Genomic DNA, 25198 nt, shown 5'->3' on the forward strand with positions numbered 1-25198 from the left:
AATGAATTATGACTATTTTACACTTCAAAAAATTGAAAACTGTGTATATCTTTTAGCTGTGTAAAACAATCCCTTCGAATGTTATGGAAGGGATTACAAGCTCGGGACTAAAATTAGTATATCTTGATATATATTTCATATATACAGAGTGTAAAAATTATTGTAACGCTAGATTGTGACTGGACATGGCAAATAAAATAAAATATTTAAATAATTAGGCTTTTATTAAATTATGATCATACACAATAACCATAAATATTCTCACATATATTTTATTAACTGGTTTTTAATGAATTGTAAAACATAACAATATTATTTACGTATTGTTTTTTTTTTATGAATGAAATTACATTTACATCGAATTAATTTAATAAGCATTCTCAGTCATTAAAAAAATTTGAATATTGTGTTACTGGAATAAGACATTCAAAATAGAGCAAACCATTTATGTTTCTCTCATTATTTTACTTATAATTTTGTTATGAGAGCAACGTTTAGCAACGTTTTCGAGAGTGAATTTTAAGATGGATTAAATATACAGCTAAATTATATTAAAATTATAATCAAACTAAAATGATTCGAAAACTTTATTTGTTAACTATTAGAATAACATTTGACGCGGTGGTAGCAACGGCAAACGTATCTGGCAATTAGATATAATTTATATTGCTAAAAGGTCATGAAAAATGTATATGTAAACAGTATGTAAATTTTAAAGAATTTTAAATTAATAGAAAATAGAAAATTTTTTTGAAATACTATTAAAAGTTTAAATAATTATTAACTGGTAAAAGTTTCAAGTATAGTTATCGATATAATTTTTGAAAAATATCGATTTATATTTTTCATTTAGTCCCATGTTAAAACTTACTTTTAGTCATTTTTTAAACTTTAAAAAAATTTAAATTAATTCGATAACAGGTTATTTTCCCTGCTTTAAATCATAGAAAATCATTTAAATTATCGCATTATCATATTGTTTTTTATTTATCTACTAATATTGTTGACGCATGAACGTCCTTAAAATGCTTTCAATTAATATAAGCAAATTTCTTATTTAGGAATGCGGACTAGTAAACGCAACCGCTCTCAGAAGCGAGACAAAATCTTGCCTCCTTGAAATCAACTTTTTGGTATCGTTGCCTAGCTATACTATTACAAAATTAAAAGTTATGTTTCTTTTTATCTTAAGTGACGCCTATCAGACATAGCGTTTTTGTCAAGCCATTTCTCTTGAATTTTGGGGAAAAAAAATAAAGCGCAGATCAAAAAAAAAATTTGGAATAGTATAATATGAACTTCATAATGGCATTTTTTTAATATCAATATTCTTATTATCCTTTGTATACCATTTTAGTCGATATCTCACAAACTGAAAAACTACTCGGTCGATCTTTTATCCAAATTGGATATTATAAAAAATTTTCAATTTTCTACTAATTCCATAATTTAATTTAATTTGGTTTATAATGTAATGCAAACTTAAATAAAAAAAAACCGCCTTAATTTGACGATTGGGGAGATAACTTTCGAAAAATTCCCTCGGAAGATAAATCGTCAAATGTCCTAATTTTTTATTGTGAATTTTGATCGATTTAATTTATTTCAAAATTTATTTTAATAAATGAATTTATTAAATTTTAATAGTTCTTTTTTTTTTGTTACAGTATAAACAAAATAAACAGCTTAGTGGATTTTCAATTTTGTCGCGGTCTTCAAGAATTATATGTTAGACAAAATAATATCAAAGATATAAATGAAGTCTGCTATTTACAAGAATTGCCAAACTTGAAAAATTTATGGCTAGGAGAAAATCCATGTGCAGCAAATGAAGGGTGAGCATTGTATTAAAGGTTTTATTTTTAGTTCTAAGTTGTGTATTTTTTTTTCGATAGAATTTTCGGCTATTCAGTAGTAAATTTCCTTAATTTCTTTCCTATGTACGAAATTTGTGAAAACTTTATTACATATCCAAAAAAAAAATATTAATGTGAAAGTTTATATACACTCGCTATAATTTATTCATGCTTGGATAAATTGTGATAGAATTAACGGAGCGGAATATTATTAATTTATTTTCCAAACACCGCGGGTGCTTCACTAAAATGATACTGATTTATAAGAATTATTATTAGCGGCTTTACTTTGTATTTTGGCCAATATATTCAAAATACATAAGAACGATTTATGTGATTACACCAGAAATTGTATGTGAAGAGCGATCCGAAGACGAGTAGTAGAGACCACTATTTACGTCAAATCGCCACACAGATATTTGTAATTTTATCTTTTAATATGAATTTCATCTAAATCAAGACCAAAAAGCACCGATTTTTCTAAGGGAAACAAACAAATTTAAGTCGGTCAAAAATTAACGCTTTTCCGATAACTGTAATCCAAAATAAAATTTAAAAAATCTTAGTAATTAAGTGAAGTAATTTCGTCAGAAATTGTGTGTGAAGAGGGGTCTGAATCCAAGGTGTACCTCCATTCAGATCGTATTTCGGATATTGGTCGTCAAATATACTACAAACTTTTTATTATAAGATTTACAAAAAAAAGTTCTTTATACAAATATCTGCTTTCGAAAATATTAACATTAAGTTATTCACTTTTGAAATCGAATTTAAAGTGTGTCCATAAATTGAAAAAGTTCGATAGGAATGTTAATGGTCGTTTTGAAATGAAGCTAAAAAAATAGTCGAGAAAATAAAGGGTAAAAAAAACATTAATTGTGACTTAGAATGGAATAATTTAGAACGCTATATTATAGGATCAACTCCCAGTATCATTAAGCTACCCATAAAAAGTGAAATTAATAAGAAAATCTTGGGAAAATCATCCTCTTTGTATTATTATGACCAACAAATTTATTTTGCTTACGCTAGTTTTAAGCTACGTTTACATGTTGGTATTACTACTTTTGTGTGGGCAAGTTCTTTCTATTTGAATCGTTATGTCTCAGAAATGGTAGGTCTTAGGGAAAAAAAGTTTTGAGACTTTTTTTTGTATTTAATTAACTGATCTTCAATTTTTGTCTGAAATAATTTTATGATAAAACTTACCGTTTTGCTGAAAATCGCGGAAAATCCCTTTTTTTCCTTTGTCCCCGAGTAAATTTTTTTCCAGGTATCGAATCGATGAGGATTTTTTAGATTTCATTTATGATGGTGTTTTGAACAACCCTACCCATTTTGGGCTGGGTGCGAATGTTTTTACCTTTACTTCTATTTTTTTGTTTAATTTGAGCGGATAAAATGCACGTATTTTGAGACAAAGGATAATAAGAGATCAAATACATTGTGAATTTTTATTTCTGGTCAAATAAAATTATAAACAAAAACCAAAATTAAATAATTAAAAATTTATTTTTTAAAAAAATTTATATAATATAATCACAAAAATTCTTTATATTATACAAAAAATATAAATTAAATATTTCAATAAATAATATAAATAAAAAAATATAGTCTAAGATCCCAATTAGGATCGACCTTCACCCATCTGTTTACCGGATGAAAGTTATTTTTTATGAAATATAAAATGTTAACAAATATCCCTGCAATGGGTTGCCTAAAAAAATGTGGTCCAGACTACTTTTAGTGAAAATATCAAGAGTAAAATTTTTAGAAATTTTTCACTAACTTTCATATCTAACGAATTTTGATCTACTCGAAAGTAAAAGCCATAAAGAATATGCAGCAGCTATGCTGTCTGCCTCTTTTCGTTCACTATTTTCGCATTTATACAAGTTGTGAATAGTAATTACGTTCATCTGTTAATTCATTGCCTCACATATATAAATAAAGATAATTTTATTGCAAATACGGTGCTATATGATTGTCCACAAAATATCAGTCAAAAAATAAAATTTACAAGCTTTCCAAGTTTTGATATTTTTATTAAAAGTTGTCTGGACCATATTTTTTAGGGCAACCCACAACAGGGATATTTGTAAATATTTTACATTTCATAAAAAATAACTTTCATTCGGTAAACAGATGGGTGAAGGTCGACCTTAATTCGGATCTTGTACTAACATTACAGATATTAAAAAAAATGGTTTTATTTAATATAAATAATTAGATTAATTTAACCTAAAAATTATGTATATTTATTTTTGTAAGTGGTATTTTTATTATTTCATTCGAATGTTTTTATAATAACTTGTATAATATGGAATTGAGATACGTTTTATTTTTATTTTTAAATAATTCATTGAGCTATAAATGTTTTAAAATTAAAAATTGTAGTTGTAGTTCAATATGTGAGCTGAGTTTTGATTAGATTCAACCACGATAAGAAGAAGCATGTAAATCAATATATATATATTTTTTTAAATAAATTGTTACTTTGTTTTTAAATTCTCATATAATTATTATTCTTTTTATTATCGAACAAAATCGACTTACCTTTTATAATAGAGGATAATGTTGATATTGAATTGGCCATATTTCCAATAAAAATTGCGAAACTAGTCTTGATACCATGATAATATTTGAAAGCGAAATTAAAATTGATTAAAAAACTAGTAAAGTGAGAATTCTTCATCTGAAATGATAAAAAAAATTTAGTCCGATCCCCTATTAAGTAAAATCTTAAAGGGTAATTATTTTGCTTTTGATGTTGATTTGAAATATATATATATATATATATATATATATATATATATATATATATATATATATATATATATATATATATATATATATATTCGATGGATATACTTGAAATTTTTGCAGATCTTTTACTCTGACTTTTTAATCAAGAGTGTCGTTTGTATCCCAAAATTCCCACTGTAAAAGAGGATCATTAAAAAATAATTTTGTATCCGTTTCCACACTACCATTGAGGTAGGATACATCAGCGCGTTTTTTTTTACGTGGTGTCCCCTATAGGCCTAATCCACGATCTTTTTCTTCTGGTTAAGTGCATCCGGATACATTTAAACAGAAGAAAAAGATAGATAATTATCCAATTTGTCATGACCGGAACATGACAAATTGGATAACATTCTCGCAATTCCTAATAAAAAAAAATCACAATCCCTAAATAGTATCAGCCTTAATTCGACATCACTTAATATCATTACAGGACAGGTATTCCTAAAATATAAGAAAGATATAAAAAAAAGCATAAATATCTCTGGAAAAAAATTCAATTATTTTAAAAAGAAAAGGAATAAATAAAAATTGCTTAATTTACAATAACCTTTATGCATAAATATTTCTGAAGGTCCATTTGAACTAACCATATCAACCTAGTTATAAGTAGACTTACCCCAGAATGAAACCAATCCAAAATATCACAGGCTATAACACAGGCGAAAAATCCATGTAATCAAGATCATTTTTTCCGTACATTATCTGTCTAGATATACCTAACTCACTTTAAGTGATGACTGCTCACGTTGCAGATGAGTCTGAACGACATCATGAGTTGATACAGTCCCCTATCGAGGCGCTTGGCTTATAGACAGACATAACGAGAAAAAATTGATTTTTGACTACACAATTTCTCATAGTGTTATAACACATGCAACAAATCGAACGAGTTTTTCCTGAGAAACATCATACTAACCTTAGTTAGTCAACGTCGCTTCTCAGAATTTAGGGCAGACCGAATTTACAAATTTAAAATAATATATTTAAAAAAGAAAATTAAAAAAATTTAAAAAGAAAAATTAGGCAATTTTTCAACCCAGTTATAAGTAGACTTACCCCAGAATGAAACCAATCCAAAATATCACAGGCTATAACACAGGCGAAAAATCCATGTAATCAAGATCATTTTTTCCGTACATTATCTGTCTAGATATACCTAACTCACTTTAAGTGATGACTGCTCACGTTGCAGATGAGTCTGAACGACATCATGAGTTGATACAGTCCCCTATCGAGGCGCTTGGCTTATAGACAGACATAACGAGAAAAAATTGATTTTTGACTACACAATTTCTCATAGTGTTATAACACATGCAACAAATCGAACGAGTTTTTCCTGAGAAACATCATACTAACCTTAGTTAGTCAACGTCGCTTCTCAGGATATAGGGCAGACCGAATTTACAAATTTAAATTAATGAACTGATATTTAGAGTAAAATAAATTGAAAAAAACCAAAAATATCTCTGGGCATAAAAGTTAAAAATTGCTTAATTTGCAATAATATTTATGCATAAACAATTAAAGAAAGTTCTAGGATAGGATATGAATTTTACAAGTCACAAACACAGAATTATACAAATGAGAATGTCGGAGATGAAAAAGCATAAATATCTCTGGAAAAAAATTCAATTATTTTAAAAAGAAAAGGAATAAATAAAAATTGCTTAATTTACAATAACCTTTATGCATAAATATTTCTGAAGGTCCATTTGAACTAACCATATCAACCTAGTTATAAGTAGACTTACCCCAGAATGAAACCAATCCAAAATATCACAGGCTATAACACAGGCGAAAAATCCATGTAATCAAGATCATTTTTTCCGTACATTATCTGTCTAGATATACCTAACTCACTTTAAGTGATGACTGCTCACGTTGCAGATGAGTCTGAACGACATCATGAGTTGATACAGTCCCCTATCGAGGCGCTTGGCTTATAGACAGACATAACGAGAAAAAATTGATTTTTGACTACACAATTTCTCATAGTGTTATAACACATGCAACAAATCGAACGAGTTTTTCCTTAGAAACATCATACTAACCTTAGTTAGTCAACGTCGCTTCTCAGAATTTAGGGCAGACCGAATTTACAAATTTAAAATAATATATTTAAAAAAGAAAATTAAAAAAATTTAAAAAGAAAAATTAGGCAATTTTTCAACCCAGTTATAAGTAGACTTACCCCAGAATGAAACCAATCCAAAATATCACAGGCTATAACACAGGCGAAAAATCCATGTAATCAAGATCATTTTTTCCGTACATTATCTGTCTAGATATACCTAACTCACTTTAAGTGATGACTGCTCACGTTGCAGATGAGTCTGAACGACATCATGAGTTGATACAGTCCCCTATCGAGGCGCTTGGCTTATAGACAGACATAACGAGAAAAAATTGATTTTTGACTACACAATTTCTCATAGTGTTATAACACATGCAACAAATCGAACGAGTTTTTCCTGAGAAACATCATACTAACCTTAGTTAGTCAACGTCGCTTCTCAGGATATAGGGCAGACCGATTTTACAAATTTAAATTAATGAACCCTATATTTAGAGTAAAATAAATTGAAAAAAACCAAAAATATCTCTGGGCATAAAAGTTAAAAATTGCTTAATTTGCAATAATATTTATGCATAAACAATTAAAGAAAGTTCTAGGATAGGATATGATAAAAAAAGATAATTCTAGGATAGGATATGAATTTTACAAGTCACAAACACAGAATTATACAAATGAGAATGTCGGAGATGAAAAAGCATAAATATCTCTGGAAAAAAATTCAATTATTTTAAAAAGAAAAGGAATAAATAAAAATTGCTTAATTTACAATAACCTTTATGCATAAATATTTCTGAAGGTCCATTTGAACTAACCATATCAACCTAGTTATAAGTAGACTTACCCCAGAATGAAACCAATCCAAAATATCACAGGCTATAACACAGGCGAAAAATCCATGTAATCAAGATCATTTTTTCCGTACATTATCTGTCTAGATATACCTAACTCACTTTAAGTGATGACTGCTCACGTTGCAGATGAGTCTGAACGACATCATGAGTTGATACAGTCCCCTATCGAGGCGCTTGGCTTATAGACAGACATAACGAGAAAAAATTGATTTTTGACTACACAATTTCTCATAGTGTTATAACACATGCAACAAATCGAACGAGTTTTTCCTTAGAAACATCATACTAACCTTAGTTAGTCAACGTCGCTTCTCAGAATTTAGGGCAGACCGAATTTACAAATTTAAAATAATATATTTAAAAAAGAAAATTAAAAAAATTTAAAAAGAAAAATTAGGCAATTTTTCAACCCAGTTATAAGTAGACTTACCCCAGAATGAAACCAATCCAAAATATCACAGGCTATAACACAGGCGAAAAATCCATGTAATCAAGATCATTTTTTCCGTACATTATCTGTCTAGATATACCTAACTCACTTTAAGTGATGACTGCTCACGTTGCAGATGAGTCTGAACGACATCATGAGTTGATACAGTCCCCTATCGAGGCGCTTGGCTTATAGACAGACATAACGAGAAAAAATTGATTTTTGACTACACAATTTCTCATAGTGTTATAACACATGCAACAAATCGAACGAGTTTTTCCTGAGAAACATCATACTAACCTTAGTTAGTCAACGTCGCTTCTCAGGATATAGGGCAGACCGAATTTACAAATTTAAATTAATGAACTGATATTTAGAGTAAAATAAATTGAAAAAAACCAAAAATATCTCTGGGCATAAAAGTTAAAAATTGCTTAATTTGCAATAATATTTATGCATAAACAATTAAAGATGGCTCATTTAATCTTAATTTACCTTTATTAACATAAACTTACTTAGAAACAAACCCGAAAATGAAATTTAAGATTTGGAATTCAAATGAAGGGAATAGATAAATGTCAAATAAATAAGCTATTCATAGTGAATAGTAAAACACACACTCAAATTAATTATATTACAAAGAATAAATTATCACATGAGATTTAGAAAATAAAAATAAAAATTTTACTTACCTGGATTTTGAACTCCATACCTGTGTAAGAGGAGTAGGACTCGCTATAGTCGTGTGGCAGACTTGATGCTTGTTACAATTTAAACGGCCATAATCGGTGGTAAAACTGGACCAACCTAATGAATAAATATATTTTAGTGATAAATAATTAAAATAATTAAAAATAATTTTATTATTAGTGTATGTATAAATATCAGCCAATTGATTCTCTGTAGGTATATGTTCAATTTTTAAATTATCTTTTTTTAATTCTGATCGAATGAAATGGTATTTAAGGCCAATATGTTTACTTCTTTTACTTTCCCAATTCTTAACTTATTGACTACTTGATTATCCTCAAAAATTATTGATTTAACGATAATATTAAAACATTCATTTTACAAACCGCAGCTAGCTAATGCAACAATATTCTGTTTTTTAGATTTTCAAAATATATTATTTCCAAATAATTGAAGGGGGTACATGCATCAACGATAATAGTAGAGAAATAAAAAACAATATGTTAATGCGATAGTTTAAATGATTTTCTATGATTTAAGACAAGAAAAATGACCTGTTATCGAATTATTTTCATTGAATTTTGAGTTTAAAAAATTGACTAAAAGTAAGATTTAACATTTGACTAAATGGAAAATGTAAATACGATATTTTTCAAAAAATATATCGATACCAATACTTTTTTTTTTTACAAGATTTTACCAGGTAATAATTATTTAAACTTTTAATAGAATTTCAAAAAAATTTCTATTAATTTAAAATTCTTTAAAATTTACATACTGTTTCCCTATGAATGAACATAGCAAAACAGGTTCACGCATGTACGTGATCTTAAATACCATTTCATTCGATCAGAATTAAAAAATGATAATTTAAAAATTGATTATATACCTATAAAAAATCAACTGGCTGATATTTGTACCAAAGGTTTATCAAATCAAAAATTTCACAAATTTGTTAAGTCAATAGGTTTATCTGTTTTGTTTGAATTGTGCGGAGTGTTGAAATCAAGTGAATACAAATTTAGTTTTATTTATTATTTTTGATAGAATGTTTTCGATACTTAGTAACAGAGTTGTTGATTAAAACAATAATATTAAAACATTTCATTAATATTATGAATGTGCAAGTGATTGTAGAATTATTTAGTTATTCATTTAAGAACGTACATTCACGAGACTTGTAAGTAGACAAATAAAAATAATTATGATGATAAAAAAGTTTAAATGATTTTGAATGATTTAAGAAAGAAAAAATATACAATTATATAAATTAATTGAAACGTAATTGATGTTAAATTTTAAATTCAAAAAGTGACAAAAATTAATCTTTAACATAGGTTTAAATGGAAAATATAAATCGATATTTCTCAAAAATTATATCGATAACTATACTTGAAACTTTTATCAGTTAGTAATTATTAAAAATTTTAATAGAATTTCAAAATTATTTAAAATTTAAATACTGTTTCCATATAAACGCACATAGCAAAACAGGTTGATGAATGAACGTTCTTAAATAAAAATTATAATTATTAATATTAAAACTGTGTTTCTTGAGAATAAACGCAGGTTCGAAAAATTTTGAAATCAAATAAAAAAAAAACTTGTTCTAGAATATGTTCTAGAAAATAATTCTAGAATATGATTTCAATTGGAAAAAAATTAACAAGTGATTCAAACATAACTTTTTTTAATTAATGTTAAAAGCTTTGTGTAAAAAAATATTTGGACAAAATATGAAACAAATTATTTCTAATATAGAATTTTACAAAATACAAACAAAGAATTAGAAAAATTACAAAAAAAATGTAAATTAAAACAAAAAACTTACTCAGAAACAAATTCGAAAATGAAATTTGACGTTTGGAAGTCAAATGAAGGTGAAACACAAAGCACAAATGTAACCAACTGTCCACTATGAACGATGAAACACTACTGACCAAATGAATAAGTTTGATTGACCACACCCGCGGAAAGGCGCGGAAATTCAAATTAATGAAATTAATTTGAATAAATCATAACATGAAGTGCAGAGAAAAAATTTAAAATTTTTACTAGTACGAGCCTCGAACCATAGACCTTCTGCTTCACAAATTCTAGTCGCACTCGTTTAACACCGAGCCATAACACATCTTATATGAACATACAATATCAACATGTATTATCGGTGATTAACTATACAAACCCAATGAAAAACTTTGTGACTAACACCCGTAAGATTGTAACACAAAGTCAAAGTTCGTAGGAAAAAAAAATTATTTTACTTAAGCAGGTTTCGAACCCACGACCTTTGTATTACAAGTCGAACTCGCTATACACTCTGCCATATGGACTGATATATATCTATACAATTTAAACAGTCATTATCGGTGGTAAAATTAGATTAACCTAATGAATAAATAAATATAAGTTGTTTCAATAATAAATTCGTATTAATTAATTTAATTGATTTGCATAAATGATATTAATAAATTCATAGAAAAAAATTAAATTTTATACTTAACCGGGATTTGAGTGAGATTCCTTCCAAACCGATACACACTAAGTCATTCGGATACAGTGTACTATTATTCATAGACCCTATTTATTATGAATTTTTAGCTTTTATTTTAAAATGTGCTATTACAAATACATATCAAAAAGGATTGAAAACATTGCTGAAGTAGTTGAATTGAGTCGATGATGATTATTCGTATAGATATATTGCACAAGGTCGGCTTAATACAAAATTTAAAAAATTATATTATTCTAATTCAACTGATCTTATCCATTTTCTATTTTTATAAGATACCGACTAGCAGTTTTACGAGCCTTACCACGACTACAAAAATTAGATGACGTAGCAGTAACACCAGAAGAATTGTCTGATGCAAATCGTCGAGGTCAAATTTTAGTACATCCAGAAGATGAAGATCATAACCATGGCGATTATTACCAAAGTAAAAGTTCACAACCAGCTGCATCAAGACGAAGTACACCAGAAATCAGTCCTACACGATTAGAGGTAAATTTTGATTCCATTGGATAAAAATACATATTTCATATTTAATAATTTCTAAAATTCATTTAAAATTTCGAATAAAAAATATTATTAATTTTTTTAACTGTGATTTCCTTCCTGATACAGATATTTATATTAATCTCAGTTTAGCATCAAATATTATGTTAACTAATTCCGTTTTGGATAATTAATCTAGATTCGGGTAATTATTTTAAAATGTTAAAATCCTCGTATTTGTTAAAAAAAATAAATAGCTATCGATGTACATGGTGAAATTATATTAAAGTTGCCATTGGTTGCCAATAAATTGTAACTAGGATATTTTCGATTCACAAAATTCAGCGATGTATTTTCATTTGTGGAGTAAAAGCGCTTTGAAAGATCGCAAGGCATTGTTACGATTTCTTTCTTGGAAAATTTGGATGAAGGTATTAGACTACAAGCCCATGCTAAAATTTTTCAGGCGAAATGACCAACCAGGAATATTGTTGAAAAAGATGCTCCTACATGTAAAAAAAGTAAGGTTTGCGCGGTACAGGTGAAAATATGAATGTCACACCCCTGTGTGTTTCACCCCTGCATCAGCAAATATTTACGGCGTTGCCGGATACCAAATCTGCATAGGTATGCGGTGCGAATTACATAAATGCCGTAAGAAGTAAATCACGTAAGGCTTCGGAAACTGTACGGCATTTATGTATACTTAATGTCACAAAAAATGCTCGTTTTACATTATTATATGTAAAACGAGCATTTTTTGTGACATTAACTATACATAAATATTCACTTCGAATATTTATGCAGAGTTAGCTGTGAGACGCCAAGAGGTGTGGCATTCATATTCTCACCTATATTCACCTGTACCGCGAAAAACTGACTCCATGGTGCTTAAACTTACTTTTACATATAGAAGCATCTTTTACAGCATGATTCATGGTGGATCATTTCACCTGAAAAACTTTAGCATGGGCTTGCAGTCTGTATATCCACTTTAAACATTATAAATATAAGGGCAAAATTAGTTAGTCTAGTTTTCAAGACTTGAGGCCTCGGAAAATATTACCCAATAAACTCCAACGGTTCATTATTTCCGTGTCCAAAAAATTTCGGATTCGCGTGTTCTTAAACAAAAAAAAATTTTTTTGAAATTATTTTTGTAGAAAATTTTGTTAAAATTTATTACCGAACATTTATTAATAATGTCAGGTCAACTGTTTTTCAGATGTTGACTTCAAACAATTAATCGTATGCTATTCGAATCGATAGGAAAATTTTTCAGAATATTATCAAAACTAGTACAAAGCGTTTGTACGTACTGTAGTGATAATTATCGTGTAATCACTTTCTCGCCATTTATTTTCCGTTTTTTGATATCGGTATCTGTGATATTTTTTGTACGTTTACTACTTTTCACAGCTGTTATTCATAATTTTACGACTGTCAATTAGCTTATAATAATTTCCATGATAATATTGATACTCAAGTTGGAAGAATAATCACAAAATATTGTTAATTTCATCGATTAATTTTCATTGTTGAATAAATTTTTTTAAATTATTTTAACACAGCTAATACAAAGTTTTTTTTAACTGTGTGACTTTTTTTGTCTTGTTTAAAATAACTCGTTTTGTCTAATGCTTTTTTAACATCAAAAGTCAACAAGGCAGTCCTCCTATGATCCTGACGACGATCAGGATTATTATACTGAAGCAGATGAATTAGTCAATGATCGACGGTCATATCATTCACCTAATGGGAAGGTAATGTATTTTCATAAAAACTTCCATATTCTGTTCTAACTAATTTCACTACATCTCGTCTCTGCGTGCACTTGTACATAGCTATGTTGATATCTTTCCTCTTTTCTTTTGAATTCATTTAATTAATTTCCTTTTCTTAACTTGTCTCTAATTCTTTTTATGTATTGTAAGCATTTTTGTTTTCTTTTCTAAATATTTTATGTTAATTTTAAAACACAAAAAGACTGAAACGTTCTTTTTTTCCTGATTTTATACTAGAGTGAGCTTTATAACGGATGGCCCAAAATTAACGCCAGAAATAATTTTGATAGAAAACATAGTTTTTAATTAAAAATTCTAAATTTCATAAAGTATACAGTTTTTTTCGAACTTTTCTTTGACCTTTTTGCATATATGATACTTAATTTCGTTTATACAACTTTGAATTTTCTCCCTCAAAGGGTAGGTGATAACGGGCTTGTTGGTATAAGGTTTAGATTTCAAAAGAATTCCGGTAAAAATTTCAACGGAGTTTTATTACATGATTTGAGCGATCAGTTATGGTCTGGATTATCTGATTTTTATAAATTTAAATTTTCACATTCGGCGAAGATAAATAATTAATTTTCGTGTAGTCCTCTATTTTTAAAACCCTTAATCTTCACCTTGGACGCTAATTGAAATAACGAGCTTATTGCTTATTCGCTCCGTGCATGAGTTTAATGATCATAGTAACGACACAATACTTTATAAATATAATTAATTATATGGATGGACATATAAGTTTATGGATTATGTATATATTTAACATTGAAAATTTTATAATATTTTCTATCAAATTAAAATAAGTAATTATGTTAATTTACATTTAAAATCTATTATTTATGCAATTTTGTCTCTTAAAAATTAGTACTTTTTAACAACAAAATTATCCGCTGAGAGCACTGGCGTCGTTTTGATAGTCCCTGCCTAGACTACACAGTACACGTCCAAGAAAAATGTAATTTTTCAACAGCGTATACATGCGTGTAATTGTCTTATACGTCTCTTGAAGCACTTATCTCACAAGATTGTGTATTTTTATCTTTGATATGATTCATTTTAAACAATAATTATCAGTAAATTAAAATTTATTATATCTAAAATAAAAATAAAAGTACACACTCATATTATTCATATCACAAATACAACGGTGAATTGAAAGAATTGAATATCTTTACAGGTTGATTCAAAATATCTTGAAAATATCAACGGCCACTCCATTTGAATTCTTTTGTTATTTCTGTTTTAAAAAAATTAGACTAATTTGGCTATTTTCTTTGAATGGGTGTGATTTGAATAATTTAAGAACTAAAAATCAACATTAAACGTATACTGATGAGCATTTGAACGATATTTTGAACATAATTTCAATGTTTAAGCTACATAATAAGGCACATTTGACCTTGAATCGTTGAATTTTTTTTGTTATATTCCAATTTCAAAAAGTATCAATTTTATTGAAAATTACTGAATAATTAACTTTCCACTATCTTATTCTTGTTTTCAAACTTCAGCCTGTATCCCGAAAATGAAAGATTATATATTCATATTAACCTTTTTTGATGTAGGGAACGGAACCGAAGCTTTATGAGATATGCAAGGATTGAATAATACTAGGAATTTCAATAAAAATTTTATAAATAAATTTTTTAATTAACAAAGTTTCCAAAAATCACAAAAAATCTCAGGTCATCGGACTTTTTATTATTATTTTATCGTTCAAAGTTGGCTGAAAAATGATGAGGTTATCCTTTTCAGTTGGATATTTCTATATCTAAAAATCTAGAGAGTGTGATAAAAAACTATCTAATTAAGATATTTAGACAATCTTGCAGTTAATAATAATACCATAAAAATATAAAGTTGCTGATGATATAAAAACAAAATTTTAATTTAATTATGAGTTCATCGAAGATCCATCATTTGAAGAGCGATATCTATATTATCAAATTTATAAGCAGCACTTGTACACAATATATTATATATTTTTGTAGTTTTGTGGTATTTTAAAGCTAAACATAAGTTACTAGAAAGCATGTATTTGGTTTATAAGTATGTACCGTGCAATAAACCAAAACTTTTTTACAATACTGAAGGTTTACAATCACCTTAAGTTTGTCAAAGTATTTTTAAATCATTCTGTAAATACAAGCGACACAACTAACCGTTTTTAAGTCATGCTTCAATACTTTTTATTTTTCTTCATTTTGCTAGAAGCCATTTATCATTTGCAATGGGTAATTCATAACTTTTATACATAATAATAAATTTAATTCTTCTCAATGTACTTCTTTCTTCTTATTTTTTTTTCCTATTTTATTTATTTCATTTGTAATAATAATTTCTCTTCTTTAATAATATTCTTCTAGTTCAAGTTTAATTCTTTGTTTTTATCTTTTTATTTATATATGTTTTTATTTGCATGTTAAAGTTTGATTTGAATGTCTCAAACTATTATTTAAATTCCATATATCATATTAAAATTAATAAATTGATTTTTGACCTGGTACTTAAAGCACAAATTTATTGGTACCTCTATAGTCTAAGAGCGTCAATCTATTTTGCGTATAGTATTTTTGTTAAAATTTCGTAAATAATTTGACATTAAAATTTAATATGGACTTTCTTCTATCACTAACAGAATTCTTAATAGAAGAGTTTGGGCACACTAAAAACCCTCCATAAAGCTGAGGCTGATAAGGAGTACTGAACTTGCTAATTGAGCAAAAGCAAAAGCCTGGACGTTTTCAGGTATTGGTCTTGATCTGCACATTTAATCTTGCTTCTAAACATTTAGTTGTGTTTATAATCTTAGCCTTGCACCCTTCGCCTGGGTCTTAGACTTGTTAAATTGGAAACAGATTTTCGTTTGTACGCAGTTTTTACTTATTGCGAATTTTATAAATTCGATTAAAATGAAATTGTAGATTTGCAAAACATCAATTTTAGTTAACTCGAATTGCATTACGATAAGAAACAATAATAGTAAAAGACCAGGAACGTAAATGGTCTTGATATTGCAAGTAATGTCTAGGTTTTGGTCTTGCTGTTTTTGTAAGACCAAAACTGTAATACCAAGGCATTTTGTTTACCACTGCCGTAAGAAAAACTTCAACCTTCTTTTTATAGACAAATTTTTGCGGATTTGTTTTGTGCTGCAGAGATGAAGGCTGTAAGTTGATTGATAGCTCTTAGACTATTGATTGAGTTTATTTTATTTCATTGATTTTATTTGTTCGCTTAGGAGATAGGAACTGATGATAATGTATTTGAAACAACTAACATAAATACCACTCGGTCGAATAACTCAATAGAGAAGCAAGGCCGCAACATAGGAGCACTTTTAGTAATATATTGTGCCACATAAAAGTGGTTCGCAAGGCTTTTGAAACTATTCTAAAGCTACTTTTTCCAAGGGTACTTGGAAATAAAACTTAAATTATGTATCCAACGGTCATATTTTTTATTAATAATAGAATTTTTAACAGACAAATTTTAAAATTTATGGATTTTATTGTTGAGGTGAATGTTTCTCAAACGAATCTTTATCTTATCTAGGCTAATGAATTAGAAAGCCATTGAGATATTTTCAGAAATCAAGTACAAAGATATAATATCTCAAAAACTATCCTTGCAATCGTTAAGAGACTTGGATTTTTGTAATTTTGGGAGCTTATGAAAAAGATTTTCATTCGCAATTAATTTATAAAAATGCCATCGTTAATATTTTTTATCACCTCCACCCTGTCTATGATATGAGCTCCCAAACGGCTGGACTGATTCAATTTTATTTTATACAGGATTTGATAAAAATGAGGTGACAAATAGATATACTAGTCTCTACTTATTACTCTTTTAATTATCTAAAATATTTTAAAAATATGAAAGCGCTCAGAGAAGTAAACAAATTATTAATAATTTTAAAGTTTTTTATTTCTTCGCTTCGTTTATAAAAACGTAATAATTTTAAATCCAGCGTAAAAATCCAGCCCGTTTTACGTCGAGTTTTTTTTTTTTAATATTCTTTCGATTAAAATAAATTCTGCCTTGAAAGTAAAAGCTTGTTTATATATTTTGAACTTATATTTCAAAAATTTTGCTTTTTGCTTTATTTTTTGTTGCACTTTTCACCATTAAAAACTAACACATTCTTAAAGGTATTGAATAAAGGAAAAAAAGTTGGAAAAGTTGGTGTTAAAAAATTATTGCGTTCTAAACAGGAAAGTCCACCACGAAGACATGAGCCTGAACCAAGGAAAATTTATTCACCAGAGCCCGATACTAGTCCAGTGTTTTATGATGATCGACGGAATGCCAACAATAGCTATGAGAATGGGTCACCAAAACAATTGCGACAGTACCAGTACGATGTAAGTTGATAGTATTGAATTTATTTATTTTTTTTGTTTGTATATTTATTGTTTATAGGTATTCGAATAAAAAAGTCGAGTTAAGTTTTCCAATTTTGATACTTGATTTAAGAATACTTGACGGTTTTTCGTTAATCATCAATTGACACCAAAATAGTCTGATTTGAATCAAATTTGATATCTGATTCTAAACACAGAATTGGTGAAGTTCTATGGATGCAACGTGCCTCTAAAATAATCTATGCTTTTAAATTCATTATTATTCATGCGGTAAATATGGCAAAGCCGACGTAATCGTAGCTATTTCAAAAATTGGGAAAAACATTTTCCGATGTGTTAGTCACACGAAAATCTCGGAAATTTTCATCAATCTAGTGAAAACTGATAGATATACATTTAATAAACTATAGGAAATGAGGTACCTTGACCTGTAATCATCCCATGGACTAATTTCTATAAATGATTTGGTATATTTTTTTACTTCACTTAAAAAAATTCACTATGTTTTACGCGGCAGTTACGCGTGCGTTGAATTATTTATTTATATCATTTATATCATAATGATTGAATAATATATCAAAACCTTCATTGAAATAATAAAGATTATACATTAGTTAAGGAATCATTAAAATTGGTTCAGTAGTTTTTGAATAAATCACGTCGATTAAATAATAATAATATATTCCTACTAATATTACAAATGCGAAAGTAACTTTGTCTGTCTGTATGCTGGACTTTCATGGCTAAACGGCCTAACCGATTTGGAAGAAACTTGTTGGTGTTATGATAACTTGAACCCCGAAGGTGGGCACCTGAAAGGGTGAATGGGGTGGAAAAGGTTCATTAACAGGTAGTTTTTCAGAATATTTTTGAAAATTTAACATTTGTTTATCATAAAATGAGCGTATAATCTTCAAATTTGAAAAAATTCATTAAATTTCATTTTTTGAATTTCATTAATAATGGCCTCATTAGGAATTAAAAGGGAGTAGTGGGAGCAACGGAGTAGATTTAAGAGTGTTAGAGAATTATGGGTTCAGGGATTCTATATACGTTGTTTTTAAAATCTAGGAGTCGGGGACAGACGACAAAGTTCATTTATTTATAACTTATACAATTTATTTTAATTTGAGAATAATTTTTTTAAGACAGTTGAAATCGTTGAGTGAAGCAGGCGGGCAACAACTATCGTATGTGTATATTTGGAAAACTTAACTCGATTATAGTTTTTATATATTCTATAATGATATTTAAACACTCTAGTAACACTAGATAGTACTAATTTTATGTAATAATCATTTTATAATAACATTGGTTTGTAAATTAATACTGTTTTGAAATAATTTGTACAAGTATACTTCAACTATAACATACTTGTAGTTTTTTTTCACACCTCCATGTACAAATGTGTTAATGCTTCTATATACGAATCGTAATCGCCCCAAAAAGCTTTTATTTCAATGCGGTTCTGGATATATCTCGAAAAATACTCACCTAATCGTGAAATGGGTTTAGTTTTCAAGTTTTTTGGATATAACCTTCTTGAATTATCCATATACATGAAAAGCTGGCAAATTTTGCAATTAAACGATAAATTTCAGTGATAATCTTAGGAACTGCTCATCCAATCATTACAGGAACCCGATTTTATAATTTTGTAGACCCAAAAATTATTTTTCCGATTTTTTTGCAATTTTCTTAAAAAAATCGATAAAATCATTAAACAAATTTTGTTTTAGAATTTGATGAATCTTGTTATATAAGGTAATTTTTTACTCAAAAAACAATAATCGGGTTCATTTGATGATTGAAAAAGTAGTATAAAACAATCTCTTTAATAATAAAATTTGCATTACTGAAATATGTCCTAATATGTACATAGAGGTCATGTGGCAGATTTTTATATTTTTATTTAATTGAAGTCAATATTTTATTTTATTCTGTGGTGCAATAGTTCATTTAATTTAAAAAAAGAACTGTGTATAATTACTTCTATAGAAAACAGTAAAAAACATGTCCTCTCATTTTCATACAAGTAAATTTTAAACTCGCGCACATCGAAGCTCTATCGTAAAGATCATATTTCCTCCTCATTAAGTTTGTCTTATTATTAAATGCTTTTTATTGAAATGCAATTTTATCTGTTCTGTTATTCGTTGGGAGCCGAGGAATTGACACTGCCAAAGGCATTCTCTTAACATTAACTCAATTTTAAGATAAATATTCAATTCTCTAACTCAGTTTAGTGGAGTTTTAATAAGGATAAAGATTCCAGGGAGTTGACACAACCATAAGGTACTTCATAGACACAAACTCAACATTCATAAAATTGAAGAAACTAAGGGTGCCTTTTTGTCCATTTACAAAGGGCGGCATTTTTTGCCATTGTCCAAGCGTGGCGCTTTGTGTAAATTCGGCCCTACTGATGGCCATTCCTCCTAACGAATCTCTGGCACTATGTATAGTATTACTCAATCAGACATAAATATCATTTACTAACCACACTAATAATCTAATAATATTAATACCATAACAGCGATCACCAGTCACCAGTACTAACAACACAGATGAACAAGGCTACACACCAGATAGTCCGAAAGAAGAAAGAATACCACACAGTTCATCTGTTCAATCTGTAAAGGTTTGTTGCATACTTTCATTTTATTAAAATTTCATTCCGTAATACCAGCTAATCAATAAGATACGAATACTATACAGTAACAAGCCCTCATTAATTTTTGTTTTACAAAATTTTTCTGTATTTTATCTAACCTACAATAAGATTTTTCCACTTTGAGTAAAAGTCCCAATTATCAATCGGAAAAAGTGTTATAAATTTTATGATAGGAATCAATGAAGTATGAAATTTTAAAAAAAGGATTTCTAAAAATTTTAGGATTACACAAATGGCGATCGGTATCAAAATTATCACCAATCATCACATCGGCAAAATGATGGTGGAGGAGGCAGCGATGGCTCAAATAATGGACATTATGATTATCCACAATCAAATGCACAAATGAGGCAATCACAAAGGGAAGTGCGTGACAGAAATAATGATCGTTGTGAACGCAACTCATGTGCAGTAAATCATCGACCACCATTTCATCGACGACCGGTTACAAGGGTAACCAAATTTTCTTTATTTTTAAGTTAAAAATAATTATTCACTTATTAACGTTCCTTTGATTCAAATATCTCGAAAGGAAACGGGCAGGTGGGGGTTCAATTTAATAAATGCTAAGATCAATGGAATTATTCTTTTTTAAACCAATTACACTACTTTCTAAAATGTGTAAGATCTTGCGTGGTAGAATGGATCGGAGCCAAATGAAGAATTTCTCGAAAATCGTTCAGAAGAAAAGGTTAAACCACAAATAATTTTATCAGTAACTTCGATGATAACGCAATTTATTTGAAATGTTAACTATAATTCAAGAAGTTTGAAACCTGAAGCTCCAAAAGTCAAATTACCTACATTTTAATGGATATTTTATGTTGAATTAATGTATAATAATTATATTTGTTTTAGAACTCAAATATATTGAGTGCAGTACTATGTTTAGTCAAAGAATTGGACTATCCAAGTCTAGAAGTTGTAGAAATGGCTGTTCGATGTCGAATGGATGAATTAGAAGACTGACATAAAGCAAACAGCATAGATGGAAGCGGTACTGAAAATACGCCAACAAATAATGCTGATAATCCTTAATTGCTTTTTATTATTGCCTTTTTTGATAAATGTTAAAATATATAACAATATAATATATACTTAAAAAATACAAATACTCATTCGTGATTTTAATTTTTAATATAATGGGCTTTCCATTAAGAGTGTCGGAAAATTAAATAAAAGAAGTTATATATGAAATATCTATTATTTGTGTTTCTTGTCATTTTTCGTGTTAGAATACCAATTAAATGGCAGGCAAAGCTTCGCTCGGCTGAGTGTTTTAATTATTGGGATATTGAGAAAATCATCGTACAATATGTTTACCCTGCACAACGTGATTAGCATTGGCTTCTATCGACCAATATTGTAAATTAAATTGTTCAGTAAATAATATTCAGACAGCACGCGAACAAATAAGCACAAACAATGTCTTCAATGGTATCGAATCCAATATATGTGGTCGAGTCACCGAAGAATTGTATTTTTCACATATAAACGCGGCCCTGCAGAGTAGCATCAATTACCATTGGGCTTGTATTATTATATAACAAAAAATAACAAAATATTATTTCGCATAAAAAATTCAAAAATATCTCATATACAACTTGTTTAAGTTCGGTCACTCTTAATATAAAACCCTTTAGTAATTGTTTTTCTTGTGCATTCCAAATAATTAGTACTTAAAATAATTAATTAAATAGTTAATATTGTAAATACTTTCTTATTTTTATTTTGTAATTAATTAATTAATTAGAGACGTATTGCTGTTGTAATTATCCAGGAAATTGTTGTGAAACAATTTTTAAACCATAAGTTAATAGGATCGTTAATTTTTGATAATTTCGAAAGGTTTATGTTTGAAAAAACAAAATACTTGAAAATAAATATATAGTTGTGAATTCCAAAGTTCGCATATTCTGTGTGTATACTTTAGTGTAAATAGTTTTCCGTTATGGGCCATTGTGTAAAAAAAGCACTCAATGTGAAAGTTCTTTTAGAGTTAAAATTATTGAGTTCAAGAAAAATCGATTTTTCTATTTGACATTTAAGTACTCAGTAATACGGTTTAGACTAGTTCAGGTAACCAAGGCTGTCCTGATTGGATCAATCTAGGTCATAAGACCCATTGTAATTTCAGCTTGAGCATTTGTAATTTCAGCTTCTCATTTATTTTGAGAGCCTGAGTGCATCCCTTTCATGCATGTCATTGAATGTAAACTATTGCACTTCACCAGCCCTATTTAAGTAATTTTTTGTGACGGTGGAAATCGAGACTGCAACTCAAGATATACGACTTGCGGATATTGGTACGCTTTAACCAACAGAGACACATGGGTCACTTAAAATGATGTAACGATAAATTAAAAATATTATATTTCTGTAATAACATGCATGCTAAACGATATTGAGGTACTGCAATGAAACTTTGTACAGTAATTCATTTATAGATCCTACTTTTCTTTTATTTTGTTGTTTATTTTAAGTTGTGTTGTCATGGTCGATGATTATGTAGGAACCTCGGAGGGAACCTTTTCTATTCAGAAAAACGAACAAATATTCCCGAAAATGTGCAAATACAAAAAATTGTAAATAATAAATTTAAACAATATATAATTATTTTATAAAATGATTCCTTATCAATTGAAGAATTGTATGTATAAAATTTTCGTTCTAATAAACTTACTGAATTTGTACGACTGCCATTTACAAAAACATCTATATATTTAAAACGGAAAATCGGTACCGTAATTAAATTGTTTAGTTGAATACTAGATCAGTAATAGATAAAAAAAAGTTTATTTCAACAAGAAGAAACTATTTATTTACTCGAAATATTTGCATTTCTCTTATCTTGCTTTTGCTCTTGCTTAATCCTATTTTGCAACGTCGTTTTTCAATTAGTCGTTGTAGTCGTATTTTTTGTACATAGAAATTGTTAATAGTGTATATTATTCAAAAATATTTATTTTCAAGTACATTTTAATTTTTAGATATTTAAAAACTGGAAAAATACGTTTGAAATTTTAAAAATAATGCAGTACTTATATTAGATTTTAATAATGGGAATAAAAAAAACATTAGATTCGAATTAATATGAAAAGGATCCTGCACAAATCAAGTCCAAAAGATCTTTCGGTTAAATTGTTTGAAAATTGAATTAAAGATACCATTTAACATGATTGTCAATAATATCAATTTCAATGATGGTTTTCAAGTACTTTAGATCAAAAAAAGTTTCATTCTTCTGTTTTACATCCAAGATTATCCATAAAATCGGCAGATGAAAATAATTTTTTTCGGACACTTCGTTGGTGAGGTTTTATTGAGGAGTTATTCAAAATTGAATTGTGCGAGTATTTTGTACCTATATTTCAACTTTGAGCCTTAATATCTCGAAAACAGTTAATGGGCTTGACACATTTGATCAGCATGTTAAGATGAAAATTTAACCAAATTGTTAGACAATTTGGCAGAAAAACCTTTTGCATTTGATTCGTTCACAGTTCTTTTAAAATTGCTTGATAAAATTTTATACAAAAAGAATATATTCAAATTTATACATATTAATATAAATATCTTCTGGATTGGATGAAAGAATTCTGTGATAAATAATGAATTTATTCAAAATTTGAATTAAGGGTGCAGTATTTATGAATGTTGGCTGTCATATTGAAAGAATATTTGCCCATTATTGATAAAAGATAAAAGTTAATAGTTTATATAAATAAACAATAATTAAATAGTAAGTATTTTCAACACTATATACGTGTATTCATCTTTTAAAATTTCATTTGATCGAAAAGAGATAATAATGTTATCGCTTTAAAATATATGTGTCTCAAAAAATTTGATCTGTAATTGAGACGTACATTGGTGAGGGATTTTTGTTGATGATTTTTTTATTTAATTGAAAATACAAAAAATAAATTTTATCTGTTAAATTTTTGGAGAAAATAAATAGATGTCACACTTCTTCTATGGCGCTCTGTACCTTCGCACAAATCGGGATATTTTTTTATCCAGCCCAATAAACTTTTACAAATTTGTTTTAAATTTAATACGAAATTTCTCTTTCCGATTTGGTGGACAATAATAAGTATATAAATGTTATGAAATAGAAAATATTTCCAATTTTTCCTGTAGTTATTGTCATTAAATACACCTTAAAATGGTGAATACCTTTTCGTAATGCAAACACTAAACAGGACACGATTTCATTTATGCGGGTTATTACTAACCTAAACTGAAATAAAATTACTAAGACGATTACAGCGGAATACCTCCCCCACTTCCTTTCATTTTCCCTTTCTATTTTAATGACATTTTCTTTACAATATTTGTATCGTTTAGAAAAGAATGAATAAATTCGATTGAATTGAATTAGAAATTCAATTAGATAAATACATACATTAATGGTAGAAACGTTTCATATCCCCCATTGACCGCAACTTACTACTTCAATCATCGTGTTGGAAATATAGAAAGAGTATTTAACTCGTTGTGAATTTCATAAAGTACAGCTCCCGGGTTTCCACTAAATATTCTTATTAAGGTAAAGTAAAAAAAATTGATTTGTTGAAAAAATGGAAAAGTTGTGTTTTAATTTGGGGATTGTATCATCCGTTCCTGAGCAATTTGCTAAGAATTATTGAGTACCTTA

The 25198-nt window shown here is 28.1% G+C and overlaps 1 protein-coding gene across 4 annotated transcripts in view; it reads left to right on the forward strand.

Annotated features, from left to right (window-relative positions):
• The window catches only part of LOC123299780 (cilia- and flagella-associated protein 410), a 73277-nt gene extending 51075 nt beyond the window's left edge, over positions 1-22202 (forward strand). Inside the window, exons 3-9 of one of the 4 annotated variants that reach the window (XM_044882125.1) lie at positions 1668-1835; positions 11500-11716; positions 13369-13473; positions 17715-17864; positions 20401-20505; positions 20761-20991; positions 21397-22202. In XM_044882125.1, the coding sequence (XP_044738060.1) occupies positions 1668-1835; positions 11500-11716; positions 13369-13473; positions 17715-17864; positions 20401-20505; positions 20761-20991; positions 21397-21507 (1087 nt within the window). In that variant the 3' untranslated portion in view covers positions 21508-22202. Of the gene's footprint in view, positions 1-1667; positions 1836-11499; positions 11717-13368; positions 13474-17651; positions 17865-20400; positions 20506-20760; positions 20992-21396 lie in introns of all 4 variants that reach the window. The other 3 variants (XM_044882128.1, XM_044882126.1, XM_044882127.1) reach the window with 3 other exon arrangements.
• The last annotated feature ends 2996 nt before the right edge of the window (positions 22203-25198 follow it).

Source organism: Chrysoperla carnea, chromosome 5, assembly GCF_905475395.1.
Source record: "Chrysoperla carnea chromosome 5, inChrCarn1.1, whole genome shotgun sequence".
Lineage (NCBI taxonomy): Eukaryota > Metazoa > Arthropoda > Insecta > Neuroptera > Chrysopidae > Chrysoperla > Chrysoperla carnea.